We start from the raw sequence: 26,818 nt of genomic DNA on the forward strand, positions 1-26,818 counted from the left end.
TTGGGACAAAAATTATAGTTGCCAGAGTTGCCATGAATAGTCACCATTTAAATAAAACACATTATTTGGACTCTATAGAAGGTCAAAGATATGATGTTTACTTCATTAGTTTCTAAAATAAGGAAAGATAGGATTGCCATCTTGCTTGAGAAATTTAGATATCATTTGAACACATATTTGAACAGGTGAGCATTTGAACATTAGAGATTTTCCTCTTTCAGAAAATCTTGCTATGTAAAATTCTAACATTTACTATTGATTTGTCAATTATTGAAAACTGTTATTGAATTTCTTCTGTTTTGCAGCTGTAATTTTGGAAATCACTTTTAGAAATCCATATAATCTCTGATATACTTCTGAAGAAAATCTTATGTAGTTTGTTTTTCTATGATGTCGTTTACATAGGAATTTTTAAAATTAATGCTATCCTGATTCAGCAACCCTGAACCCTGAACACTTCCACCTGCTCAGTATTAGAAGACAAGGACCAGTATTTTAAGGAAAAATTAATAAAATTAATACAGGTTTAACATAAACCACACTTTCAAAACGACAAGTGCTGAAAGTGTAAACCAATTGTAGATTCCAGTAGTTTATTCAATAAAACTATTCACTTTAATTTGAAAATACGACAGGCTGCTTCTTAAAAACATTTCCAAAAAATCTGCCCACAGAAACAGATTTCAACAGGTATTTCTATTCTCATTGTCACTTTTATTTTTCTTAAATTTATTTTATAAATGAGAAGTCAGTGTTTTTAATTTGCAGTTGATAGTATTTCCTCAATGCTTTTAATCTGAGGGTCTACAGTCATTTATAACTATAGGTATCTGTTTATTCTTTCTGTGAAGATGGGGAAAAACTGAACTCCCAGAGGACAGCTGATAGGAAAGAAAGAGCTGCTGTTTCTTTCATGTTAACCATTACCATCTGCAGAAGAAGAGGGCATGTTGTAGTGGTTTGAATAAATTTCTCCCAGTGAATTAGAATGGCTCCAGAATTAGAATGGCCTGTCACACAAAGAGACTGGACAGTGAAAGCAGGTAAAAAGGGCATACAAACAAGGAATCATCTGGGGATTGTGTGACTTTCCTCTAGGAAAGAAGGGATTCAAAGGTGGGATCCCACCTATTTATCTATGGCAAATGGATTAGATCAAGACAAAAAGAATTATCTCTGCTTAAGATCCCCTGTTTTTTTATTTCCTGACCCATTAATAGAAAAGTTAAATAAATAAATAGATAAATAAATAAACAAATATCAAAACCAAAGATACTAAATAAAATAATAAAAATAAAAAGATTAAGCTAATTTAGCCTAACTTATGAGGATAACAGAACTGTCCATTATCAAATTTTGGAATCCTGGAAAGACGAGCAGAAGAATATGACAGTGGAAGGTTGAGGATTTGAAGACTGTCCAGTTCCAGACATACCAGCCTTATTCTGTAGGGAGGGACAAAAGATGGTGTTCTTATATTTCAACCATTGAATTGCATAGTGTTTACAGAATCCATAGGCTAATTATGACTACCTACAGAAGTGTATTTGAGGGAGAAAGTGCAGCCCTACGGCATTTGCAAGCAGGGAATTTGGAATAGCTACATATTTTTTCCAGTTTCTGCTCAACCACACGTGTTATGGAGGGACTAAATTCAGATTAAAATTGCATTCCACTTCTCGTAGGGTGTAAAAAAAGCTCATTCACAGCTTTTTTCTTTCCTCACTGCTCCTTACCATGTTACAAGCAACAATCTATCAACTTATATGGTTTGCATAGTGTACCCAAGACTATTTTGTCAATATGCCTTTCAACCATCATCCTAACAAGTCACTGATTCATGGACAGTTATGTGCTTACTGCAAACAAAAGAACTGAGTTATAAAGGCACAAATGCTGAAGCTAAAATATGAAGTGAAAGCAGTGTCATTGTAAGGGCCATTTCCATTTGCATGCTCTACACTTGAGACAAGGACTAAGCAAATCACACAGACTGCCTCAATAGCTGGGCTGCATTGGCAAGCAAATAAATACTAGAGCAATGTTAAAGAAAGAGACAATAATCTCTGCTATCTCTATAGGGTTTTAAATTAGGGTCATTCAAAGCAAATATTTACATTTTCTTTGAGAATCTGTACTAAAACTGAAATGTGAAATGTAATGTTGGAATCATTGTCAATGAATGTCCTGGTGCCTTTCAAAAGATCAGCAGGAACTGGTGCTGATTCCTGGCTGTGTATATACAGGGCTATGGAAGTAGATTGTGCTGTAAAGGCAGAGCAAACCTAGATCAAAAACAAATCATGTTTTTAACTTCTATAAATGTCTTGAAGAATATGTGTTCTACAAACATCCAGCATATGCCTGGGAAATATTGATTAATAAAAAGATATATATATCAACCAAAACTAAACCAGAAACCACCTAAATATGTACCATTATGCATACCTTTCAGGGAATCACTTTTCAGTCACTCAGGTTTTGCTTTTTTATATGGATATGTATTTAATAATGTAGATAGAATAGTATGTTCCACTGTAACAGGACATAAAATTTAATACAATGGAAAAGGTTGGTATCTAAAAACTAGCCCTGCAAATGGCTCTGTGGCTGTTCATGATACATACTTTTGATCCTTTTCCTCATAAATATTACCAAAGCCATATCTGTTGTACTTGGAGTTTTATGGTGAACCTAAGATATTTCAATAACAAAATGTGAACTGAGAGAATATATGGTTGATAAAGTACACTTCTGAGTACAAATGAATAATCAGTAACACCAGAGGTCACATGACTGTGGTTTAGATTTAAAAAGCAAATGTGTGCGGCCCAAGGATCATTGTGTTCCCTAGTAAAGCAGAAGAGGTTTACATGGTAACACAAAGAACTACCTTCACCAAAGGCAATGATACAAGTTCTTTTTTTGCAGAATGGGGGAAGGAGGAAAGAGGAGGGAATCTCTCTTTCCCTTATTTTCACCCCCCATCCCCCCATTCCCCTACTTCTGAACGCCATTATATGGTACACCTTCACCATAACATAAGCAGAAATTACAATCAGGTATACAAAGCTCTAGGTCTTATTCATAACCAGATGAGTTTTGCCCTTGTGGGTGAAGAATCTGAGCCTTCAGCCACCTGCTAGGCTGGGAGTCCAACTGCTTCTTTCCAGAAGAGTGGCTAGAACAAGCCCACAAGCATGTGGTAAACCCTAAAACAGCCTGACCAACAAACTCCGCAAACTCTGCTGTCACTGCTCCCCTTTTCCACATTGTGAGCTGTTCCCTGAGGAGGCTCTCTCAGTCTTAATGCTTTTTGACAACAGTTTATCCCCAGAAGTCTGGCTGAATTTATAACCCAGAAGCAAAGCATTTCTATGCAGAATGAGCAATAATCTTCCAACTTAAGCTACATCAGTCACACTGCTTAGATCTCATTGCCCTAAGAAGGCCACAGACATACTCTTAGAGAACCCATTTGTATTTATTGCATGAGAGGAGAAATAAGTTCTAGATAACAAGCTCAGAATGAAAAGGAAGTAAAAGAAGTATAGCTGAGAGAAAGCATTCCCCTGTTTAACAAATGTAGAAATGTAGTTCTAAACAAAACAAAACAAAAAACAAACAAACAAACAAACAAAAAGGGCAGAGGGGCAGAGGGGAGGGAGACTAGGGCTCTTTTGAAGCCCTCCATACTGTATCAATCAAAATTTGTCTTCTGAGTATTAAAAAAAAAACATTTAATATGTTTGGCATACTATATATTAAAGTAGTTGGTTGGAGTGATAAAATTGTTATGAATATTTATAACAGCTCTACTAGCAACGCTAGAAGCAATGAAAATTGGCACTGCAAAATCTACTGCTCTCAGATGGAACTTTTATATTTATGTACAACATATAAAATAGATTATTGTCATTTTCCGTTTAAAAAAATCTAGAGACTTTCCTACTGTTTTCTCCCCATGGACTATCTGAGCAATATAGTTCCAACTATGTGAAGCCACTTTGCCACTGTCATTAATTCTACTGATGTCTCTCTTGTATTTGTCCTTCCAGCTGACTGTTCAAACAGCAGCAGTTCAAAGTCAGATACTTCCATTGGGGGCTAGTTTTGCACAAGTTAATTAGTCCATTTCCTTCCACGCAGGAGCAGTAATTCTACAGAAGAGTTCACATAAATTTTAAAGCATCCTATACAGTTTCGTGCTTCTTCAGTATTTAATTAGAACTTTATCAAAACAACCTTTTCTTACTTTTCTTATTTTATTGAAATAAACAGCATCAAAGCACCCTAGCTGCATTTCACACATTCTATTAAGTATTGCTGAGCATTACAGAAGTTAATGAACAGTGGAATTCTTCATGTAATGAACTAAATATTCTGTTTTCCAAGTGTTAATTTAAAATAAAAATATTAAGTTAAAGCTCTGATAATTCAGTACCTTTACATAAGTAAATGGTAAAGGTAGAATGTATCTTAATCGATCTACTATAATGGCATATAGATAAATGTAAAACTGTAATAAATTGGAGATAACCAATAAGAATATCTTGTTTAATTTTTAAACAAATCTTCTATGAGAACATGGCAGTCATTTTAACTCAATGTCAGCAAAGCAAACAAACCATAAGGCAGCACAAAAAAATTAGAAATAAAATAGTTAAAACTAGGAAATATTACAGTGAAATAGTTGGTATATGATAGTTATGAAATATTGTTTATTGATAAAATGCAATGCCATTTCTAAGAATTATATGAAAAGGAAAAAATAATAATATGTTTTTGACACAATGAAAGAGACAAATAATATAAGCTAGGTTTTAGGTGATAGGAATGGAAAGACGAAAAGATTTTCTAGAAGAAAGGAAAATTAATCTTAAGGAAATAGTGTTAAAACAAGAATAGTAACAGTATTACTTATTGATTTTGTACTATGAAATAGTCCTTATATTAAAGGCCATACAACCTACAGCACAGGTGTTTCTAATTTATATGGGAGGATATTAAACATATAGGGGGAGATGAAAACCTTTACCAGGGTGGAACATCATGTGCATTAAAAAAGGACCATAGGTAACCGTACGTGTCTGCAATGCACTTCTGTATCGTAGAATCCCGGAAAGGATACTGCTAATGAGCAACTTTTTTTTTTTTTTCCCCTTAAGGAATTATGATTTTAATTTCATTGAGTGAAGCAAGAATTGTTCTATGTAAAAGTTTAATAGGTTGGATAATAAATAGTCACAATGTTAATAGCCAGTGCTCTTTCAAAAAATATTTATTATGAAATCTTTCAGTGATTTAAGGTTCTATATATTCAAACATATAAAACTATATAAAATAATGTGTTATTGCCTAATCTAGCAGTTAGACAGTTTAAGTATTAAAGAGAACTGGAAAGATTAATTTCAACATGTATGAAGAAGTTCTCCAGATAGTGGCAATTTTTATTGTCATTAGATAAGATTTTAGTCTGTTTGCATTAATGTGTTATCAACAGTCACAAACTGATACAAGAGACACTCCAACTAGATGTAAGTTAAATGTTTTCACTGTACAGACAACCAAGAACTAGAGCAGGTTGGCCAGAGATGTTATGCAGACTCCAGAATTGGAAGTTTTCAAGACTCAACTGAATAAAGTCCTGAGCAACCTGATTTGATCTCATACATAATTTTTTATTGAAATAAAGCTATTAATGAAGAATTTTATGTTCTCATTGAATAAGATTATGTTCTTTAAAAAAATAGTACTGTGATTCCTAAATATTATTTTTCCGCTTCCCTTGCTTGTTCATGTATTTAGTTCTTATATCCTCAATGCTTGAGTCAAAACTTCAATTGTTCTTGCCTAAAACTGTCAGGCAACAGTGTGACTTAAAGGCATTTAATTAAGAGCTGTACCAGGACTCGAATGTACAGTTTATACAAAACACACGAATTAGTTAACTATTCCCCAAAGTTGCCTAGTTATAGTAAGGAACACAGGATACTATATATAGTAATGTAAACTGAAAACATACTGAGCGTGTTTCAGTGTCAACTAGCTTAAGCTCATTGTTAAGCCTCTAAAAATTTGAGGATTTTTTTCTGTAGCTATACTTTCATTGCTAGTAGGCAATCATAAATGTGCACTGCAATATATAAGCAATAAATATACAAATATATATATAAATATATAATATACATAAATGTATAAAATATATAAGTGTATAATATAAAAATATACAATATATAAAATATATTATATATATGCAATAATGTATAAGATTATTAAATATCAGGGCCTTCTAGACTTACCAACATGAATAAGGGGTACAATCATATTAAACACTTGTCACAATGATAGACTGTAACTAGAATTGCCTTGTTCATCTTGATACTTTGGCTGAATATAACTTAAATCACTAGATAGCTGTGCAAAAATGGGTTTCTTCCCATGGGATGCCGTCCTTCCCAAACTGATCCTGTGGGGGCTTCCCACAGGCAGCAGCTCTTCAAGAACTGCTCCCACACGGCTCCGTACCACGGGGTCCATCCCCCAGGAGCAAACTGCTCCAGCACGGGTCCCCCACGGGCGGCAGCTCCCCCCAGACCCCCTGCTCCTGCGTGGGCTCCTCTCCACGGGCTGCAGCTCCGGCCCGGGGCCTGCTCCTGCGGGGGCTCTCCATGGGCCGCAGCCTCCTCCAGGCCACATCCACCTGCTCCACCGGGGGCTCCTCCACGGGGGGGCTGCAGCGTGGAGATCTGCTCCGTGTGGGACCCATGGGCTGCGGGGGGACAGCCTGCTCCACCAGGGGCCTCTCCACAGGCCGCAGGGGAACTTCGGCTGCGTGCCTGGAGCACCTCCTGCCCTCCTGCTGCGCTGACCTTGGGGTTTGCAGGGCTGTTTCTCTCTCAGGTTCTTATTCCTCTCTCCCAGCTGCTATTGCGTAGCAGATTTTCCCCTTTCTTAAATATGTTCTCCCAGAGGCATAACCAGCATCGCTGGCTTGGCTCTTGCCAACCAGGGGGCTCTTTTGGAGCCGGCTGGAGCCGGCTCTGATTTGACGTGGGGCAGCAGAGCGTATCAAGCGTGACATTGCTATTCAGTCGACGGAACTGATTATCCCACTCTACTCTGTGCTGGTGTGGCCTCACCTTGAATACTGTGTGCAGCCTGGAAAAGAGGAGGCTGAGGGGAGATCTCATTGCGGTTTGCAGCTTCCTCACAAGCGGGAGTGGAGGGGCAGGCACTGATCTATTCTCTTTAGTGACCAGCGATAGGACCTGAGGGAATGGTGTCAAGCTGAAGCAGGGAAGGTTCAGGCTGGACATCAGGAAGAGGTTCTTCACTGAGAGTGTTGTCACACACTGGAACTAGCTCCCCAGGGACGTAGTCAGGGCACCAAGCCTGTCAGAGTTTAAGAAGCGTTTGGACTATGCTTTTAGTCATATGGTCTGAATATTTGGGTAGACCTGTGTGGTGCCAGGAGTTGGACTCGATGATCCTTGTGGGTCCCTTCCAACTCGGGATATTCCTTGATGCTATGAAATATGTTCAGGGGCATAAGCAGCATCACTCTCTGGCTTGGCTCTGGCCAACAGTGGGTCCCTTTTGGAGCCATCTGGAGCTGGCTCTGATCTGACATGGGGCAGCTGCTGGGCTCTGCTCACAGAGGCCACCCCTGCAGCCCCCTTGCTACCAAACCCTTGCCACATGAATCCAATATAGCCTTCACAAAACCTTTATACAAAGAAGATTTTTTTTTTTTTAATGAAGCATTGAATTACAATGCAACAACTATCCCCAAAACAGAAATAAGAGAATCAAAGCAGACCTAATGTTTCTTTTCTGTTGGTTGTATAAACCAACCGAAACAACACCTGGAATATTTTTCACATTGAAAAATAATTGCACTGATTTTCTAAATAAGTATCCTGATAAATGGAATATCTTCATCAAATGGGAATTATACTGGAAGCACAGAGGAATGAAGGATCATATTAATAATTACACTGATTGTAAACTAGTTAGCTGAGCTGACACAATATTTATTCCAGCTGTGATTATTCACAGTTAGGACCAGGTATAAAAACAAACAAACTAATAAACAAACAAAAAACAACTATGTACCATGATTTCTTGAGAAATATGGAGAAAGTAGTGGTTGGATCTTTCACAATTTATATTTCTTTTACACTCTTGTTACTCAACTGATCTAAAAGATTAGGTGTTTGGGGCAAAAGAAAGACAGGGCCCAGGGCTTAAGAGTCCTGTGAATAATCAAGAAGGAAATGTGGACTGAATTTTACTGCTGTATTGACAAGTGAAAATTAATCTTTACTGTTATTAAGAGCATATTTTCACTATAGGTAGAAAAGCAGTTCTATGTTTCATCAGCTGAATCACAATGGTTAATAGCAGCAGAAGGGTGAGTTTCCCCCAACACTGTCCATAGATTATGATTTTATAACAAAACAAGACTGTATAAGACCATTGCACCTTCACACATATACATCGTGTAAGCAAAAGCAGTTTGTTTGGCCCCATGCATTGCATAGCAAAGTGTGCATTTAATAATACGGAACCAACAATGTTGTGTAACTGTTGAAATAAGTTCTTTTCCTACATCTCAGGAATAAGTTCAAGGAATGGGCAAACCAGCTGAGTTTGAATTATTTTTTAACAAAATCAGTTAAAAGCAACCCTGTGCTCAAGTTTAAATTACTTTTCAAGGGTTCAGAAATTCCATAAACATCATCTTTTCTGTCTTCATTATCTAATAAGGAGCTGGCCTTTTGAGATAAGGAGGATGGCTGTAGAAAGATTCCATAAAAGTTCGGCCAGCCAGCTCAGCACTGTGTATCTCTGAGGTACATAACTTGTAACAAAAAAGTTTAACCTGTTTGTTAATGTGAATAAGATCAGACACACATTCTCCACATGCTGTATAAATTTTGTGGCACCCTCAGCAGCTGTTTCCAAAATTCCTCCGTGAATTTCTAGCACATGGTACAACTTCTTGATGGTTATTTTTCATCCCTCAAACCTTTCTTCCTCTACTACCAAACACTCAACAAAATTGAACATTCTTAACTACCCTTTCTCAGGTGTAATTAAATATTAATAAAATGCCATTATTTTATAAAATCTGCTTATACGAGAGGTGGCACCTGTTTGAGCTATGCAAAAATCAAGATCCTCTCCCCCCTTCCCCCCCATATCTCTATAAATGAGATATTCATAGAGAGAATTTTACTTCATTGGAAGCCAGAGGAATATTAGTCTCTTTCATGTAGTTTCTGCTTCCCCACAAATGTCCACCTGAAAAATGAAAAAATATCATCTTTAATTATTTTTTTTTTTTTGTCCAGACCCTTAATAACTTTACCTGAAATCAGAGATTCACATGAATGAGTATCTCATATTAAAGATGAAGTATCTCATCTCTTAATGTCCCTGGAGTGGTAAAGACCCTGGCTAGAGGTCAGGGGGAAGAACCTCTCTTATAACATCTGTTGGTGTGAAACGTTAAACTCTGGTGTAACGTCTTCGCTTACGTTGTTTTACAATTGCTATATGTCTGTATGTGGATATTTGTTTTGTATCAAAAATGGAGACTCATTATAACAAAAATTCTAGATCTTCCAAGGGTGAAAGAGGAAAGGAACAATACTATTTTCCTAGAGTACTCTTCTGAAGGATCTCTGGGTCTCCTAAAAGTAGTTTGAAGAAAGAATCTGGAAAAATAAGAGAAAGCCCCACTGATAAACTGACCTCTGCAGAAACTCCACTATCAAAACATGAAATAAAATGCCTTCTGGGTGACGTGCCAGAGCAACTGAAGAGGTGCAGGAGGTGCCAGGTTGTGCACCTGGCAGCCAGGAGGGCCAACTGTATCCTGGGGTGCATCAAGCACGGCATTGCTAATCGGTCGAGAGAAGAGATTGTCCCGCTCTACTCTGCGCTGGTTCAGCTTCACCTCAAGTACTGTGTGCAGTTCTGGGCACCACAGTACAAAAAGGACATTAAACTGTTGGAGAGTGTCCAGAGAAGGGCTACGAAGATGGTGAAGGGCATAGAGGGGAAGACGTATGAGGAGTGGCTGAGGTCACTGGGCCTGTTCAGCCTGGAAAAGAGGAGGCTGAGGGGAGACCTCATCACGGTCTACAGCTTCCTCACAAGCGGGAGTGGAGGGGAAGGCACCGATCTATTCTCTTTAGTGACCAGCGATAGGACCTGAGGGAATGGTGTCAAGCTGAAGCAGGGGAGGTTTAGGCTAGACATCAGGAAGAGGTTCTTCACTGAGAGGGCTGTCACACACTGGAACAGGCTCCCCAGGGAAGTAGTCACGGCACCAAGCCCGTTGGAGTTTAAGAAGTGTTTGGACTGTGCACTTAGTCACATGGTCTGAATTTTTGGGTAGACCTGTGTGGTGCCAGGAGTTGGACTCAATGATCCTTATGGGTCCCTTCCAACTCAAGATATTCTGTGATTCTATGATTATGATGATCACAGTGGACAGAATACTACAGCTGTACCAGCAGAAGGCTTAGCCACCTTTGTGGATCCCTTATCTATTCAGATTTGGGACCAAACAAGTAAGCCACTTCAGCAGCCATCGAGAACCAACACTGCAATAATGACTCATATACCATAAGCAGGATGTGGGGGAATGAATACTTCCACTCATGTATGCTGCCAACTCTAATATCCTCCTACTTAGATACTTGTTGTTTTATCCTCTTTTGCCTCACTCTGAGAAAAAAGAAAAAAGAAAAAAAAAAAGAAAAAAAAAAAAAAGGACGCTCTCCTCCTAATCACCTCCCAATATTACTTATCATTGGTGCTTTTTTTGTGTCTTGCCAGTGTATTGGGTTTACGTGGGAAACTTTTGGGTCTGCAGGGGTGGCCTCTGTGAGCAGCACCGAGCAGCTGCCCCATGTCAGATCAGAGCCAGCTCCAGCCAGCTCCAAAAGGGACCCACTGCCAGCCAGAGCTGAGCCAATAAGCGATGCTGTCTGCGCCTCTGGGAGAGCAGATTTAAGAAAGAAAGAAAAAAAAAACTGCTGCGCAACTGCGTCTGGGAGAGCGAGGACTGAGATCAGCCCTGCAGCCCCCAAGGTCAGTGCAGCAGGAGGGCAGGAGGTGCTTCAGGCACAGAGCAGCAGTTCCCCTGCAGCCTGTGGAGAGGCCCCTGGTGGAGCAGGCTGTCCCCCTGCAGCCCATGGGTCCCACGGCGGCGATCTCCACACTGCAGCCCCTGGAGCTGTTTGCTGCTGATGGATGGACCCTGTGGCAGTGACATACAAGACCCAAATAAATGTATACAAAGTTTCCACATTACATTTCCATTTTTTATTTTTATTGTTGTTGTCGGTAGTTTTTTTGTTGTTTGTTTTGTTTTATTTTGTTTTAAATACACATATATGTTTTTAATATCTAGTGTCTCTGTGCACCTGGATGGACAGGAAAATTTTGCCAATTTGCTGAAAATGCATGTTTGATTTACCCAAATATTTGTTCTGATGGAGCAACTTGCATTGATATGAGCCAACTGGGAGAGCAACCTGTTTTTCAGTGTTTGTGTCCTCATGGTTCCACAGGTAAGGCATATACATGTCATGTAGAATTCTATACTTTCATTAACTTTCAAATATTGAAGCATAGGTATGCTGAATTTTCAAAAATAAGGAATAGAGAAGTGTTTGGTGCAGTAATCACATCTCTGTATTTTCTGTCCTCTGATGCTTACGAAATCTAAATTAAACTTATAGGTTACATTTGAACCTTCCATAGGAGGGTAAGAACAGACCTTGAGCAGGTTTCAGCTCCAGTTGAAGACACTAAGTGTATGTGTATACATGTGAATTATAGATCTAACTAGTGGAAAGACTGGGAGTTTGTTAGCTTTGTATCAGCCTATATTTGTTCAGATAACTTTAGTTACCTAAGAGCTGCATCCCGCCTTATATTTCGATTCCTTGGTGGACACTCGATGACTTATACAAATCAGTTTAGGGTGGGATTAACTGATTCACTTTACTCGACTTCAGAAGTCTAATGTAATGTGAGACCTTGTTAACAAATTTTCCAGGCTCCACGTATACTCAGTGGGTAAGAATTTTCAGAGGGGAATAAAGACCACCTATATTAGATATCTGTTAGTAGTTGAAACATTTTCTTCAGGAGTGTTTCTCTTTCTACTGGATAAAAAAGGAAGCCTAGAAAAATAGCTTAGATTAACCACCTTGGGTTTTAGCTGGCAAGGAAACAATTTCAATATTTTCCTCCAGTCTTACCCTCTAAATAGAACCTTAGACTGAAGCAGATTCTACAATACTTTAGAAATCTTTGTTGAAGAAGAGCACTGAAAGAGAGGTATTGCATGTGATTCACTCCAATTTTAGGTAAAATCAAGGAAACTTATATTAGCTGTATACATATAAATTTAAATATAAGTGCCAAAAAAAAGTTTAAAATAAGAAAGAAAGAAAGAAAGAAAGAAAGAAAGAAAGAAAGAAAGAAAGGAGGAAAGGAGGAAAGTAGAAACAATATTTACTACATAAATAAATAAAATAAAATTAGGCAAAATAAATTCTAGTAATATACAGATGAAACAGATTTCAAATATACCGTCATTGAAAAAGAACCTCAGTAATAACTATCAACCTGTCTTTTCACTTCCACCTTGTCACTTGTATGATTTGCTTTTGTTATGCTTTTTGGCATAACAACCAAAATTGTGGATTTGTTGACAGCAGTACTATTTCACTAGAACACATCAAGGCTTTTGAGGTGGTAGTAAGACTTCTACTTAAAAATATAAGCCCCAAACAAAAGTTTGTCAGACAATAGTAAACCATAATAAATGTATGCAATCAAAACAGTTCAGCCTTACTAAACAGTGAGTTACAACTGGGTTCAAGTGGAAGTGACTTCAGTGTTGAGTCCCATCCTACCTTCAGGTCAATATTCTTTCCTTTGTGGGATCCTAATTTAAGAGATTCTTTGTATTGTAATAATTTTATTTTCTTTCTTTTCTTCTTTTTTATTGTTTTATTCTTTTTGCTTTTAAATAATGTCACTTTTTCAATCTTGTTCTTTAGCATTTTTTTATTATGTTTATTATTTCATTTGTGTGCCTGGGAAGGAAAGAGGGAAAGACCATTTATTGATTATTTTGGCATGTTTACTCAACTCAGAATTACATAGCATCTGCAACCACATGGGCTGTTGCAGTTTCACAACTAATTGTTCTAATATATGTCTATGTCTATAAACACTAGAGCAGTAGCCTTTGCATTAACATTTAAATCATATTTGGGGTAGGTTTGTCTTAGGAAAAGCAAAGTATGATATGGTGTAACATTCTCAGCTCTGAAATGCAGCACTTAGACTTAAAAAATGTCAAAAGCAAAGTCAAAAAAGTTAAAAGCATTTCATTTTGGTGTCATATTCTTTAATGAAACCTCTGTAGAAACTTAGTATATACACACAAATGTGATTTTGAAGTACCTTTTTATTTCTGTGTATATGTAAAATACATTTCAGACAATTGACAGAAAAAAATGTGTTTGTTTTAAAGGCTAAAAGGGTAGAATAAAAATGTTATAAAATACAGTTATTTTGGTGAATAGATGTCATGACTTTTGCATTTGATTTCCTTGAACAGTTAGCTCCGTATTTTTCCTTACAATTCATTCTCTTCTCTGAAAGTGGATAAAAACCTGTGTTATCTACAAAGTACATGTAAGCAACACAGCTTATGACATTGAAATAAAACAATCCTTGTCAGCAATTTCTCAAGTTTTGCAGAGTAGACCAATTGTCCTTGAAGAAGCTTCCTCTAATTAATTACTAACTTTCCTTGTGTGTAGAGCAATCATATTGGCAGGAATTGATTGGGCATGTTAGACACTTAATTTAGTTGGTAGAAAAATCCTTTAATTAAAATAATCTTACTGCTGCTAAAATGAACTGCACCCCAAGCAAACTCACAGATCAGAATTTAAAGTACTCCTCCAATAGCATACCTACTCCTCATATTCAAACTTTCTTTTTGGAAGACTCATTAAGAGCATTCACAGATTTATCCACACTTTATTGTTTCTCCTTCTCTCATTGCTCTATTGATTTAAGGCAGGGTTACTAATTTCCACAGGTATATTGGAAACATATACACAGACATGAATGAAATTTGCACTACTGAACTATGTAGGTGGTTTGAGACAGTCTTCTGTAGAAAGTATCATTGATGCCATAATAGCTAATCATATAATCATAGAATAATTAAGATTGGAAAAGACCTCCAAGATCATCTGGTCCAACTGTCCCCCTACCACCAATATTACCCACTAAACCATGTCCTTAAGTACCACATTCAATGTCCAATAGAAGTAGATATGAAATATAAAAATTCCTAAATCTTTCATTTCACAATCCAGTTAAGACAATGCTTATACTAGTGAATAAAACAATGATATGGCCTGATCTAACTGGTTCTCTCTGGTCATATACACACTTTAAAATTCTTTTATTCTCTATAATAGAATGGCTATACCCAAAACTGCCTATTAAGAGTCTTCTTGAGGCTAACCCAAAAATTGTGCTTCAGAATTGTTTAAGAGGATACAGGAACCCACCTGGAAGTGTTCTAACCATTCAACAGACTTTTCACTGGCATTTTTTAATTTACTGATATAGATGTAGCCCTATAGAAGGGCTACATATAGGGGCATTGTCTTTCCCCAGCACAATGAAGAGGTTAAGAAGCAGAGACTGAAAAAGACCATCCCAGGATAACTGATGGTCTGACAGTCCTCAAAATCACAGCAGATATTGGATACCATGATCAAGTCCCTGCTATGAAATAATTATATTTTACTTTTTCTCAGTTCAAGAAATTGTCCAGAACATTTGGATAAGGTCTCTATTTCATGTTGATGTTCAATGGAAGACTTTTATATGTCTCAAAACCTTCAAATGGATAAAAAGAACTATAACATTTCTTCCCCAGCTCTATTCCCTGAGCTAAAGGTGAGCTGGTAAAAGAATTTTCATAGCATCATGGGAGGTTCCTACAACACAGAAGTGTAACTGGAATTACATTGAAGTGTGTCTCAGCACCAGATGCTGTCATTTTAAGTATTGTTCACTGCACTTTAGGTGTTATTACTGCTGTCACCTTTAAGAGAAATTGTTGGTGCACACAGATTGCTCACAGACTGAACTTTGAAATCAAGACTACAAATTGAAATAATGGAATAAAAGAAAACACTTGCTAAGTATTACTAAAGGAATTCACTCAGAATACCTATCTTCCTTAAATGAAGAAAACCAGAACTGACTCCTCTGCAGAGGATTCAGTTTTCTGTTTAAGAACTTTCAGTGATAACTGACAGAGCAAAAATAATAACCACTGTAACTCAATCTCTAGTACTCTTCAACAGATGTCTAGAAATGTTTCCTGCTATTTAAAATGACCTTTAGAATAGGATGTGGCTGAATAACATTAGCTACAGTGAAAGGTAAATGGTTTTAAGGTAGGGCATGGGTTTTTACAAAGATCTTTTACCAAAGAAGATAGCAAGCTGAATTATTTGAGAGCATTGAAACAGCAGTGTTACCACTCCATCTGAAGCTAACTAAACTAACTGTACTAACTCCACTGTACTAACTGAAATAAAAAGATAGAGCAGTAAACAGTCCAAAAATAAAAGGAAGACATTAAAGCAGGCTGTCATACTTTGAGGCAGATAAACTCTAGAGTACTAAGAGAGGAGTGATGTCTGATGTACCATACTTGTGGGAGCTCCAGGCTGCCTGGGACCTAAAGGAAGGTTAAGTCAATATTTTTTCTCACGTCTTGATTTCCACAAGAAATACTGAGCCTACTGAAAGTTTTATGCTGGAAACATTTTTTTTTTTCCTTTGGCATGCAGCAATTGCATGAAAAAGACTTTTAAAATGTTCTGATATTTCAACAGGAAACATAATATCAGTATTTAAGTTCTGGCTGCTTTTAAAATGAAACAAAACACTCCCAATGGACATGTATGTTTATGAATATGTTCATATTTCCTACTATTTCAGTTTTCTATTTAAGTCAGTGCACAGTGAATGCATTTGGCCTTTATGAATAAGAAAACTTTGAAAGAATTTTTGTCCATTGTGAAGCTATATTTTACATGTTTAGTTTAATGGTGCTGCAGTTTGTTGAAAAGCTTATATATACCATTAATGTCTATGGATTTCTAAGTAAATAATTCAATAAGATAGCGTATTGAAAGAGATGCTTAAAAACATGCCCTTAACTTGACATATAAAATATTCTGGCTACATCTGTTCATGAACTCCAAATATAGTACTTTCAACCCTCTCTGTAAAACTTTTTTTTTTTTTTTTTGTTAAATCAAAATACAATACTCATTAACCTTTTACTTTCTGGGTCTATTAGGTCAAAAAGAACACAGTGCACTCACTATGCATTCTCATTATTCTCATTACCCGGCATATATGTCTGCTGTAAGTGATGAAGGAAACTAAGAGCTTGCAGCTTTCTTTAACCATACAGAGAGACAGCTGAAGAAACTGTACTTCCATATAGCTGTACATCACCCAAAAAAAAAAAAAAATCAATAAGAAACAGAAACAGGAGGGCTGTGTTGATAAGCTCAGCCAGACACAGCACTTCAGATCTTACCAAGGTTCAGAAATTTTCAACAGCACTATAAAATCTCCTATCACACTGATGGTCTTAAAACATAAAAACTGTGTAGTATGGATATAAATATTGCATGTTTAAAAAGAGAAAATGGATTGGAGAGATGAACAACACTATGACATAGACCTAGTGACAGTTTTGCTTTCACAGCTGATCTTCGTAGTTCTATCTTACTTCATTAAAAGGCCCCAGTCTTAAACCTTTTGTCCTCTGAAATCTTTCTGTATATTGGAAGAATACAGGATGGGGCTTAAGGTTTTTGAAGAATTTATCATAATAGGTAGAAAACATGATTAATCAAAACTCAGTCTACCATAGTATTCTTATATCAGCCTGAACATCCCCTTTCTTCTTTAAAACACTGATAACCATGCTTAACTGCATATCACTCTTAAGACACAATGTACCACACCATTATTTAACATAGTCCACTGTACCTCTTCTGAAGTTAGATTTGTGCTAACATAGAAACAAATTATTCAAGGCTTTCTTATGCTACTTCTCAAGCTTTGTATTCAGTTATTGTTCCTTCTAAAAAAAAAAATGTAATCAGTTTTGTTTGAATACTATATATGGTACTACAACAATGTGACAGACTGAAGGCATGGTTTCATCTGCTGATGATGATACTTCTCCTCTGACATAAACACTCATCATAAGCATTGCAAGACCTATTCACTTCTTTTTTAACCCACTTTATATTGTAAAATTGCATACAGCAAACTTCTGTACTTTGGTCTTCACTCTAACAATAATATTTCCTGGGATTCTCTCTCTGAATAGCTTAGTTTTACTTATCTTTTTTTTTTTTTTTTCCCACATAGATATGGATTTGATATGCAGAGAGATTAAAATCCAAATTAACTTTGCCTAATTTTAGGTGGCCCCAGCTGCAGATTGAAAACATTAATGAATCTAGAAACTAGACTTACTTGTACACTAACATATATTAAAAAAAAAAAAAATCTATTCACAAGCTCTTTGACAAATAGGCCTGTGCTTGCTCTACTTCCATTGCAATCCAGCTAGATGTAAGTTCTAGTAAGATTGAATTTTTGATGGAAAGTCTAAGAGAACATGACACGTTTTGATTGTATTTTACACTGACTTTTTATGTTAGGGTGTGAAGTAAGATCACTGAAATGTGTATATGTGAACATAAATGATCTGTGAATATACTTATAGTAGAAACGTGAAAAGAGAAGAGAAGAGAAGAGACGAGAAGAGAAGAGAAGAGAAGAGAAGAGAAAACTAATAAAAAAAAAATCTAATGATTGAAGTATTTGCCAAGCTTAGCAAATTAGATTCATTCAAACTTGAGAGAAGAGTAATCTCTCATAGTATTTTATCTACTTCTGCAAAAGCACAGTTTTTAATGCCCCATTTTAAAAACATTAATTTAGCTTTTATTGTTAGCATTGGGATGTCTTCATCTCAACAGTGTAACAGTAAATTGAACAGATGTGCCTTGTTAAGTAGATCACTCTACAGGTGGTTTGAGGTAGATGAATCTTCTGTTGATTTTTTTTTCAAATGAAAAATCAGATTTAAGTGAAAAAAAATCTTTTGATATTTTTGACCAAGAATTATAAAGCAGAAAGATTTTTTGGTAAATGAGAAAATGTGGAAAATTAAATCAAAATGATTTATTTTGATTTTTTTATATGGAAATATTTGTAGTTTGCTATAATCTATCACCTGTAACAGTCTTTTTTTTCTTTTAAAAAAAAAAAAAAGGAAAGAAAAAAAGCTCATAGAAACCATTCTTTTTTTTTTTAAAAAAAAAAATGAAGTTTTGTCGAAATACCCTGATATGCCATTGAACATATCCTACTACCATGCTACTCATAGCAAGGAAGGGTAGAAGAAGAATGATGACATTCACAGCAAGTAACTGGCTGAAGAAGAGACCTTCCTAGGAGAGCTATGCATCTGAGAAAGCTGTAGGGAGACAGTGTGCTCAGAGCTGTCTCCTTGTAACACCTACTTCTTTGCTCCTCTCATCAACACTGAAATTAATCTGATAAGCATCCAGGCTAAAATACCAGTGCTCTATTAATTGGATTCTCTCCATCTGACTTAAGCAGGTGGAGTACTTTCATGTCTCTTAGACAGTATCTGTGGGATTGTTAGGGGAACTGCAGGATCTGGAAGGAAGAAGAACTTGCAAGGATAGTGTTGTTTATCTAGGCTGAGTGGGATGCTCACTGTGGAAGGCTTATCATCTCTGTGAGTGGTTGTTTTGGATGTCTTCATATATCAGATATGATGACTGACTGATTCTCATTAAATGAGGAAGACTTAAAAAGAAAATGAAAAGAGAGAAAACTAGCAGGAATTTTTCTGTTCTAGGCATGAAAAATGCTTTGTATGTTCTTCTAGTATCCTGTTTTTTTTGTTGTTGTTGCTGTTGTTTTTTTAAGAACACCATATATTTTAATTATTTTTTGTGAGACATATGATGGGCACATTAGCAACAAAACAAACAAATGCCTTACAAGAGTTTCTATTTGAAGAAGAGGCCTAGAATAGACTTAGCCAAGTGCTGAATCTTTAAGGCTGCATTTCCGACTGAATCCTGGAGGCTTCTAAGAGAAAGGACAGCTAATCTATTTGATGGTCAAAAGTCAAATTGTCTGTTCCAGAACACTGAGTTACTTTAAGAACCAGCGTTAATAAAATGTTTCACACAAATGTAGAGATGTTCTGTAAAAAGTAGCTCAGCTAAAAGACTCTGCTAAAACAATGGTTACAGAGAAAATTTTATCACTGATTATTCCTAACAGTCATTTCATCCTAAACCAGGAGAAGGTGATATTTTAACTGCATATTTAACATTTGATAATATGTACCTATAATTCATACAGAAGTAGATGTGAGGCTAAGTCATAAGCTGATGGCAATCAGTGAAAGCTCTTTATATCTTTTCAGAAATCTTGGAATCTATATCTATGTAAACAAAAAGATGCTGGCTGGTAAAATTTGAGAATAAGCATACTAGTTATATATAAATATATATAATACAAACTTGAACTGGAAAATGATTGTGTTAAAGTTTAGATTCCCTTCATCTATGAAACTGGGGCAGCATTTAGTGAATGTGTGTTTTCATTTCGGTTGCTCTCACTTATTAAGGCATATGTGTCTCTATATTAAAAAGGCTATGTTGCTTTCAAAAAAAGGAGTAGTAGCTCTTTAGAATACTGCTCCACTGTATGGTGTAAATGTGCCTTATATCTTTCACCTAATCATGTTTAGTAAATTGTGAGTTCTGATTCCAGAACTGTTATCTGCAACCCAATCAAATTATTGGTTCTAAGTAGCTAACGGAACTTGTTGCCTTTAAGTCTTGATTAGAAGAACTGTATCCTTAAAAATTATTAATATCACATTTTTCTTGGGCTAACTTTCTATAATCTCTTCCTCTCAGAAAAACAAGAATTAAATTTAAAAAGTGTGTTCATGTTAAACTCAAATATTAAAAGAAAGACAATTTCAATGCTATGCTATAAAGTTTTGTAAACCATTTCAACTTTTTGCAAGATTCTTTGAAAAAAATGTTTTAAAAACATCAGCTTCTAAACATAGAGTTCAAATATTTAAAATAATTTTTCACTGCTTCTGTGGATTTCACAATCTAGCACCAGTTCTTTATTAAGAATTAATTTCATGAGATAAATTGCAAAATATTTCATAAAGGAAGAGCTCTAAGACTGAAAACGTTCGCTTCATTCTCTCTGTAAAACAACTGCATAAACTATTACTCAAGTAGGAAGAGCTCTACTGAGCTTTTAAAACCCCAAAGGTTTATATGATGCTACGTAATGCCAGATGCTGGGTGTAAAAAAAAAAAAAAAAAAAAAAAAAAAAAGGTAAAAACCAGGAGGCTTTCCTCCAACCTATCCCCCCACCACCACACTGGGATTTAATCTCTATAAAGATAGTCTATTTCCTTCATCCTTGTTATTTCTTTCCTTTCAAAATATTATCACTTACTATTCTTTCTACATCTGTTCTAGCTTTCTGTACAGACCTATTGCCTTTTATTTTCATCCATTTGTTTTATTCCCACAATGAATGATTTTAAAACAATTTAAAAAATAGAGAGAGATATTCTTGCTGACGGTGTTTTAAAATATGTTTGATATGTTCAATACTTTCTACCTAAGTGACATTCAGTTAACAAATTTTTAGATGAGAAGTCCCAAAAAACAATTAAGAAAGAAATATTGATGATTCAGTAGGTGATACTATCCTTTCCAAGTCCTTGTAAAATACCATCTTAAAATGGAGGTAGAGGAAACTGTGGAAATAAAGACAGGAAAATATTAAAATTTTTCAGATTTAATGTGGTGGTTTTACTCGGGTGGGCGGCCGAGCTCCACCACAACCGCTCTCACTCCCCCTCCTCAAAGAGGAACAGGGAGAAAATATGATAAAAAGGGCTCAAGGGTTGAGATAAGGACGAGGAGATCGCACAGTAATTATCGTGACTCAGCATAGGGAGATAGTAAGATTTATTGCCTATTACTAACAAGCTAGAGAAGCGAGAAACAAAGGAAAGAAACCAAAAGCACCTTCCCCCCCAACCACCCTCTTCCACCTCCTCCCACAGAGCGGTGCAGGGGAACAGGGGAATGGGGGTTTATGGTCAGTCTATAGCGCTTCTTCTCCACCACTCCTTCTCGGTCACTCTCGTCCCCTGGGCTGTGGGGTCCCTCCCACGGGATGCAGTCCTTGCTGAACTGATGCAACGTGGGCTGCCCACAGGCAGCAGCTCTTCAAGAACTGCTCCAGATACGGGTCTGTACCACGGGGTCCATCCCTCAGGAGCAAACTGCTCCAACCTGGATCCCCCACGGGCAGCAGCTCCTGCCAGGTCACCTGCTCCTGCGTGGTCTCCTCTCCACGGGCTACAAGTCCAGCCCGGAATCTGCTCCAGCAGGGGTCTTCCACAGGCCGCAGCCTCCGTCGGTGCAGGTCCACCTGCTCCACCATGGTCTCCTCCACGGGCTGCAGCGTGGAACCCTGCTCCACCGTGGTACTCCATGGGCTGCAGGGGGACAGCCTGCTTCACCAGGGTCCTCACCCCAGGCCGCAGGGGACTTCTGCTCTGGCGCCTGGAGCACCTCTCCCCCTCCTTCTTCACTGACCTTGGCGCCTGCAAGGCTGTTCCTCACTCCTCTCACTCTCCCAGCTGCTGTGTGGCGCAGCGTTTTTTTTTCCCTGTCTTAAATATGCTCTCACAGAGGCGCAAAACAACATCTCTTGTTGGCTCAGCTCTGGTCAGCAGTAGGGCCCTTACCAAAGATCGGGCAGCTTCCAGATCCTTCACAGAAGCCACCCCTATGGCCCCCTGCTACCAAAACCTTGCCACGTAAACCCACTACATTTAAGTATAAAAATAATATTCACAGATTACATTTAAAATACCACTATAGAAAAATGTGTGCATTCTGAAGTCAAGTGTCATTTCAGAAGGTGGTATTATTCATCAATTTTGTAAAGTATTCTTAAATACTTCCTATGTTCTGAGAAGCATACATAATAGATGCATTGTCTCAATTGGTAGCTCACATGTAAAGGTCAACATTTAGTAGTATGCATCCTACACTGAGTGTCTATGACTTACACTATTCAAGTATTTTTTTAATTAAATATTGGGATAGAAGTAAAGATAATTGATAACATGATTAATTCAGTATGATGTATCTTTAGCAATTTAAAAGTAAGAATTTAGTCTACAGGTTGTTTCGATTCTGTGTATAGTCAGTGGAGTTTATCTAGTTGTAAGCACCCTCAGCTCACAAAACAATTATTTTCACCTATATTATAAATTTCTCCTCAAACAGGATGAATTACGTCCTCCTGTTTTTAATGCTTAGCTGTAGAGGGAGTCTAGTCAATTATGTTTTATCAGTACACAATTATATTTTGTTTTGAAAGGACTGAAAAACTATGTGCATTTGTCTTAAATACTTATTTTCATATTTGTAATCACTGGTTTATTATAGACAGATTTTTCATGGAGCCTATAGTAAAATTTTTGAACTCTAATAAAACCAAGTCATTAAACTTGGTTGTTCAACTCTGTGAGTTACAGACAGGCAGACATTTTTACCATCTGCACATGTGAATTGTCAGATCAGTTCTTTTTCCTGTGTTCTTTTAATTGTTGTTGTTGCTCTTCTTTTCTCATTTGCAAAATCTACTTTATTTGGAAAAGCACAACAATTAATTGCTATGATTAGATTTATCTAAAAATACATTTACTACACAGTTCAACACAATTTCCAATGAGGAATTATTCAGAACCAGTGAAAAACTGTTTTCCAAATTCTAGTGGGTCCAATACAGGTTACTGTAAATGAATTTAATGACCCTCAAAAGAATTAAATGTAGAGTTGCTGGGAGTGGAATAAATCAAGCCTGATTTTAAGTGCCTAGATTGTAAATGTCTGTATAAAGCTTGTTGCTCTGTGTTATCTGCAGATTATGTGGAAAGAAATGAGCATTTTAAATATTCCAATCATCTGATCTAGTTTGGATGTAAAGTTCAGGATGAGACAAATCACGTTTTAAAAGTTAGGTTTTCATGGCCTATAAATGCAATAGCATGGATATAAAGGCCCACACTTCAGCAGGTGAATCTCAAGTGTTCATGCTTTTTCAAAGAACATTTTTATTTATTTATTTATTTATTTAAAGTTGTCAGGGGAAGAATGGTAAATTTGAATGAATCACTCTCTTGCTTCTACCTTCAAGTGTCATCAAAACATTTGCTTTCTTATGTTCCTAGTATCACCAATATGCAAAGTAGATATAACTGGATTAGTTGCTTCTGTCAGTGAACTTGCTTTGTTCAGGGTTAAATTAAACCTTTAATATGTCATTAGCAGCAGTGGCTGAAAGTAAAACTGAATGTTACACCTGAGACAAGTTCTTGTTAGCTATAGGTCTGTATTTATTTAGTTTACCACTGGTGAGTCGTGTTTTGCTGTGGAGTCTCCAGTGCCAAGTCTGTGCCCCATCTGCTTTCATTCCATGCCTGTGGGACTCCATGCTACATTCTGTAAATCCACTTCTCAAGGTCTCTGCTGTCATACCAGGCCTATATTTCTGTACAGCACTGCATTAGGGAAGGTTTTCTGTAAGCACATTTGTAGCAAAAGCAAATTCAGTTAAAATCAGGACTCTCTGCTTAATGGGACAGGGGGATCCAAAAAGAAGTAAATTGCTTTTTATGCCTCAGTTTTTACTGTTGCATCCTTCTGGTTCCTTGAGACCAGTAGCAGTATCCACAGTAAAAGAAAATATTGTTAGAGAGCACAGAAGCACATCAGACATATAGAGGTCCATGGGAACCTCCTGTGTTTTTGCCCACTGCATCTTGTCCTGTCACTGGACACCACTGAAAGGGGAAAGTACAGGCTATTACCTCAGTCCCTAGTAAAGTTATGGACTGAGTCCACCTGGAAGGCACTTCCAAGCACATGAAAGACAAGATGATTTCCAGGGGTCTCTTCCAATCTATGTGATTCCATGATTCTATCATCCTTCATTATTTCCAAATGGTGGACTGTTGTAAAGCATCAGAAATTTTCATTCTTACTTGTTATAAGCGTGAACATGTAGTCTGTGCAGCAGTATGTAATTTCTTCCCTTTTAAATCATTAATCCATGTAAATACTTGGCTGTAACCAGTACTTTTCCTTTCCATTTTCCTAAATACTTTGAAAATTGTTTAGCATTCCCCACTTCTTTGTTGTTAATTTTAAGTATGCGATTTCTTGTGGTCATATTTTATTTATCTGATATCTCGGGCATAAAATTTGTAATTAAACAATTTCACTGTAAGAGCATACACTTAGGTAAAAAACATGTAAGGATAATTTTTAAAATAAACAGTACAGCAGTAAACTCTTTAATCAAATTATTTCCCTCCCTCTTATGTTGCAATTTCTTCATTTTTTTTCCTTTGTTCCTTGTACCTGCTGAACTTATTCCTGATAGAAGAATAACATTCTTAATTGCACACAAAAATCTTGTTTGAGTTATATAAGTACTGCAGTTCTCAATTATTCAGCCCTCACTCACTATGAAGTGATAATTAGGCATTAAAAGCTAAGTGGATTACTGTGGAGATCTCTCCTGACATCCATTTAGCACTTAATCAGATCTTAATACCATAAATTATGCATTTCTCAGCAGTATTAAGATTCTAAAAAATTTTATAACAGTTTGGAGTTACTGGGTTTCCATGACCTCATTGTGGCAGTGAAAAGTTGTAAAGTTTGCTTAAAGGATTCAGCCTTTATAAGGATTTCAGATTTATACCAAAATAATTCTTTAAGCCAGTTTGATGTGTACTAATGTTTATTCATAAGGGGTTTTTGGACAATACAATTCCACCTTTATGAATAAATGTGAAAAACAGATCCAAAATCTTTATTGAATGGAGCTGAAGTTTATTGCCACCTTTTTCCAATGTTGCTTTCGTTATCCTTTTTAAAATAAATAAATAAATAAAATTAAAAAATATATATATCTAGGAGACAGCATAACTTCCTAGATGCATTCAGCTGATTTCCTGATTAAAATTCTATTAATTTTTTTTTTACCTTTCTTTTTGCCGATCATATCACAAAGTCACGTCTCGTAACTCATCCTGGCTCATAGCATTACTTTCTAAAACTATTAATCACAATAGTATCAGATGCATTTAGTTACTGTTAGTGTCAGTGCAATGTGAGCAAACTGGAATCTTGTAAATGTAAGGTCAAGTTGTCCACAGTTGTCCATGTAATGTTACACATTGCATTATGTAACAACTATAAATAACAAGAGGTATCTAATTTCCCATTGTCTGTATTTTTAAAATTTTACAGCGTTCATAAATAAATATTTTTAAGTCTTTCTAACTCAGTAAGCTTTACAACAGTAAATTATGCTCTCCACTGTTGAAAAAATTGTTATATACTGGCCTATTTTTTGCTGAGGAGCAATGGGCAAAATAAACATTGTCTGATTGGTATGTTGGTCAACCTTTCTGAACATACATGAGACTGTATGTGTGCTGTACCACCTGTTACATAAGGTAGAGATTTATGGCCAGTAAATCACAGCAATGAGGCCTTAATACTCCTGTTAACATTTACAGAAGTCAGTAAAAAGAAAACTTTAAGTCTTAGTTTGATACTCTATTCCAGTTTATTAAAAGATATAATGTATGTTTCTGAAAACTTAAATATTTTTGGTTAGGAATGGAGTAATGTGACTGAAGTTAACAGAAATGCTTTGCTGAAACAGGGAGTCCTTCCCTTACCATATTTTATACCATTAGTCCATGTTCTCTTGAGGTCTCTAGCTTTAGATCAAAAGGAAAAATGACTAAAAATCAAAAAGCATTAAAAAAAAGTCATTATATATAAAATATGTATTTTTTGCTATATGAAGAATTTAAAATAGAATGCTTTTTACATAGCATTTAACAGAACATATTGCTTGATTAAAAAAATATATTCCAGTTTATTGTACATCTCTCCAATATGTTTGTCCTGTTCAGCTCTTTTGCTTTTTCTGCTTAAGCCACTGTAATCAGTAACATTGATTACAAACAAGTAGGTGGTAAACCTGAGTAATCTTACTGTTATTTTCTTTACTGAAGTTTTCCTTTATGAAACTGTTCAGAACTCCTCCATTTTCTTCTAGATTTTTCCACAGTAAAAATTGTTTCACTTTTTCATTTATGTATTTTTTATCTTTTCTAAAATTAAAAAAAAAAAATCAAAATTCCTGCCATAGGATTAACTAAAAATAAGATAAAAATATCATGGAAAAAAATATCACTCCAAGAACAAGAAAAAAATCTCAAGAACCCTTACACAGAACTCATTATATTGTTTTTCATACAAAAAAAAAAAAAAGAGAGAGAAAATATTCTTCCCCTCCCCTTCCCTTCCTTTTTCTTCCTTTCCCTTTTTTTTTTTTTTTTTTGTCAAATCTACTGGCTTTCCAGTTCCTTGTCTTCCTTATAGACTCTTTTCACCTTGCCAGAAATATATTTCTCTCTTGTATAGTGTTTTTAGAACTGCCCAGTTACAAGTT

At 36.3% G+C, this 26,818-nt stretch overlaps 1 protein-coding gene across 3 annotated transcripts in view; it reads left to right on the forward strand.

Moving 5' to 3' along the window:
* The window catches only part of EYS (eyes shut homolog), a 953,299-nt gene that overhangs the window by 185,827 nt on the left and 740,654 nt on the right, over positions 1-26,818 (forward strand). For all 3 annotated transcript variants that reach the window (XM_066994734.1, XM_066994735.1, XM_066994736.1), the window contains one exon: positions 11,432-11,591. In XM_066994734.1, coding sequence (XP_066850835.1) covers positions 11,432-11,591 — 160 coding nt within the window. The remainder of the gene's footprint in view (positions 1-11,431; positions 11,592-26,818) is intronic.

Source organism: Anser cygnoides, chromosome 3, assembly GCF_040182565.1.
Source record: "Anser cygnoides isolate HZ-2024a breed goose chromosome 3, Taihu_goose_T2T_genome, whole genome shotgun sequence".
NCBI lineage: Eukaryota > Metazoa > Chordata > Aves > Anseriformes > Anatidae > Anser > Anser cygnoides.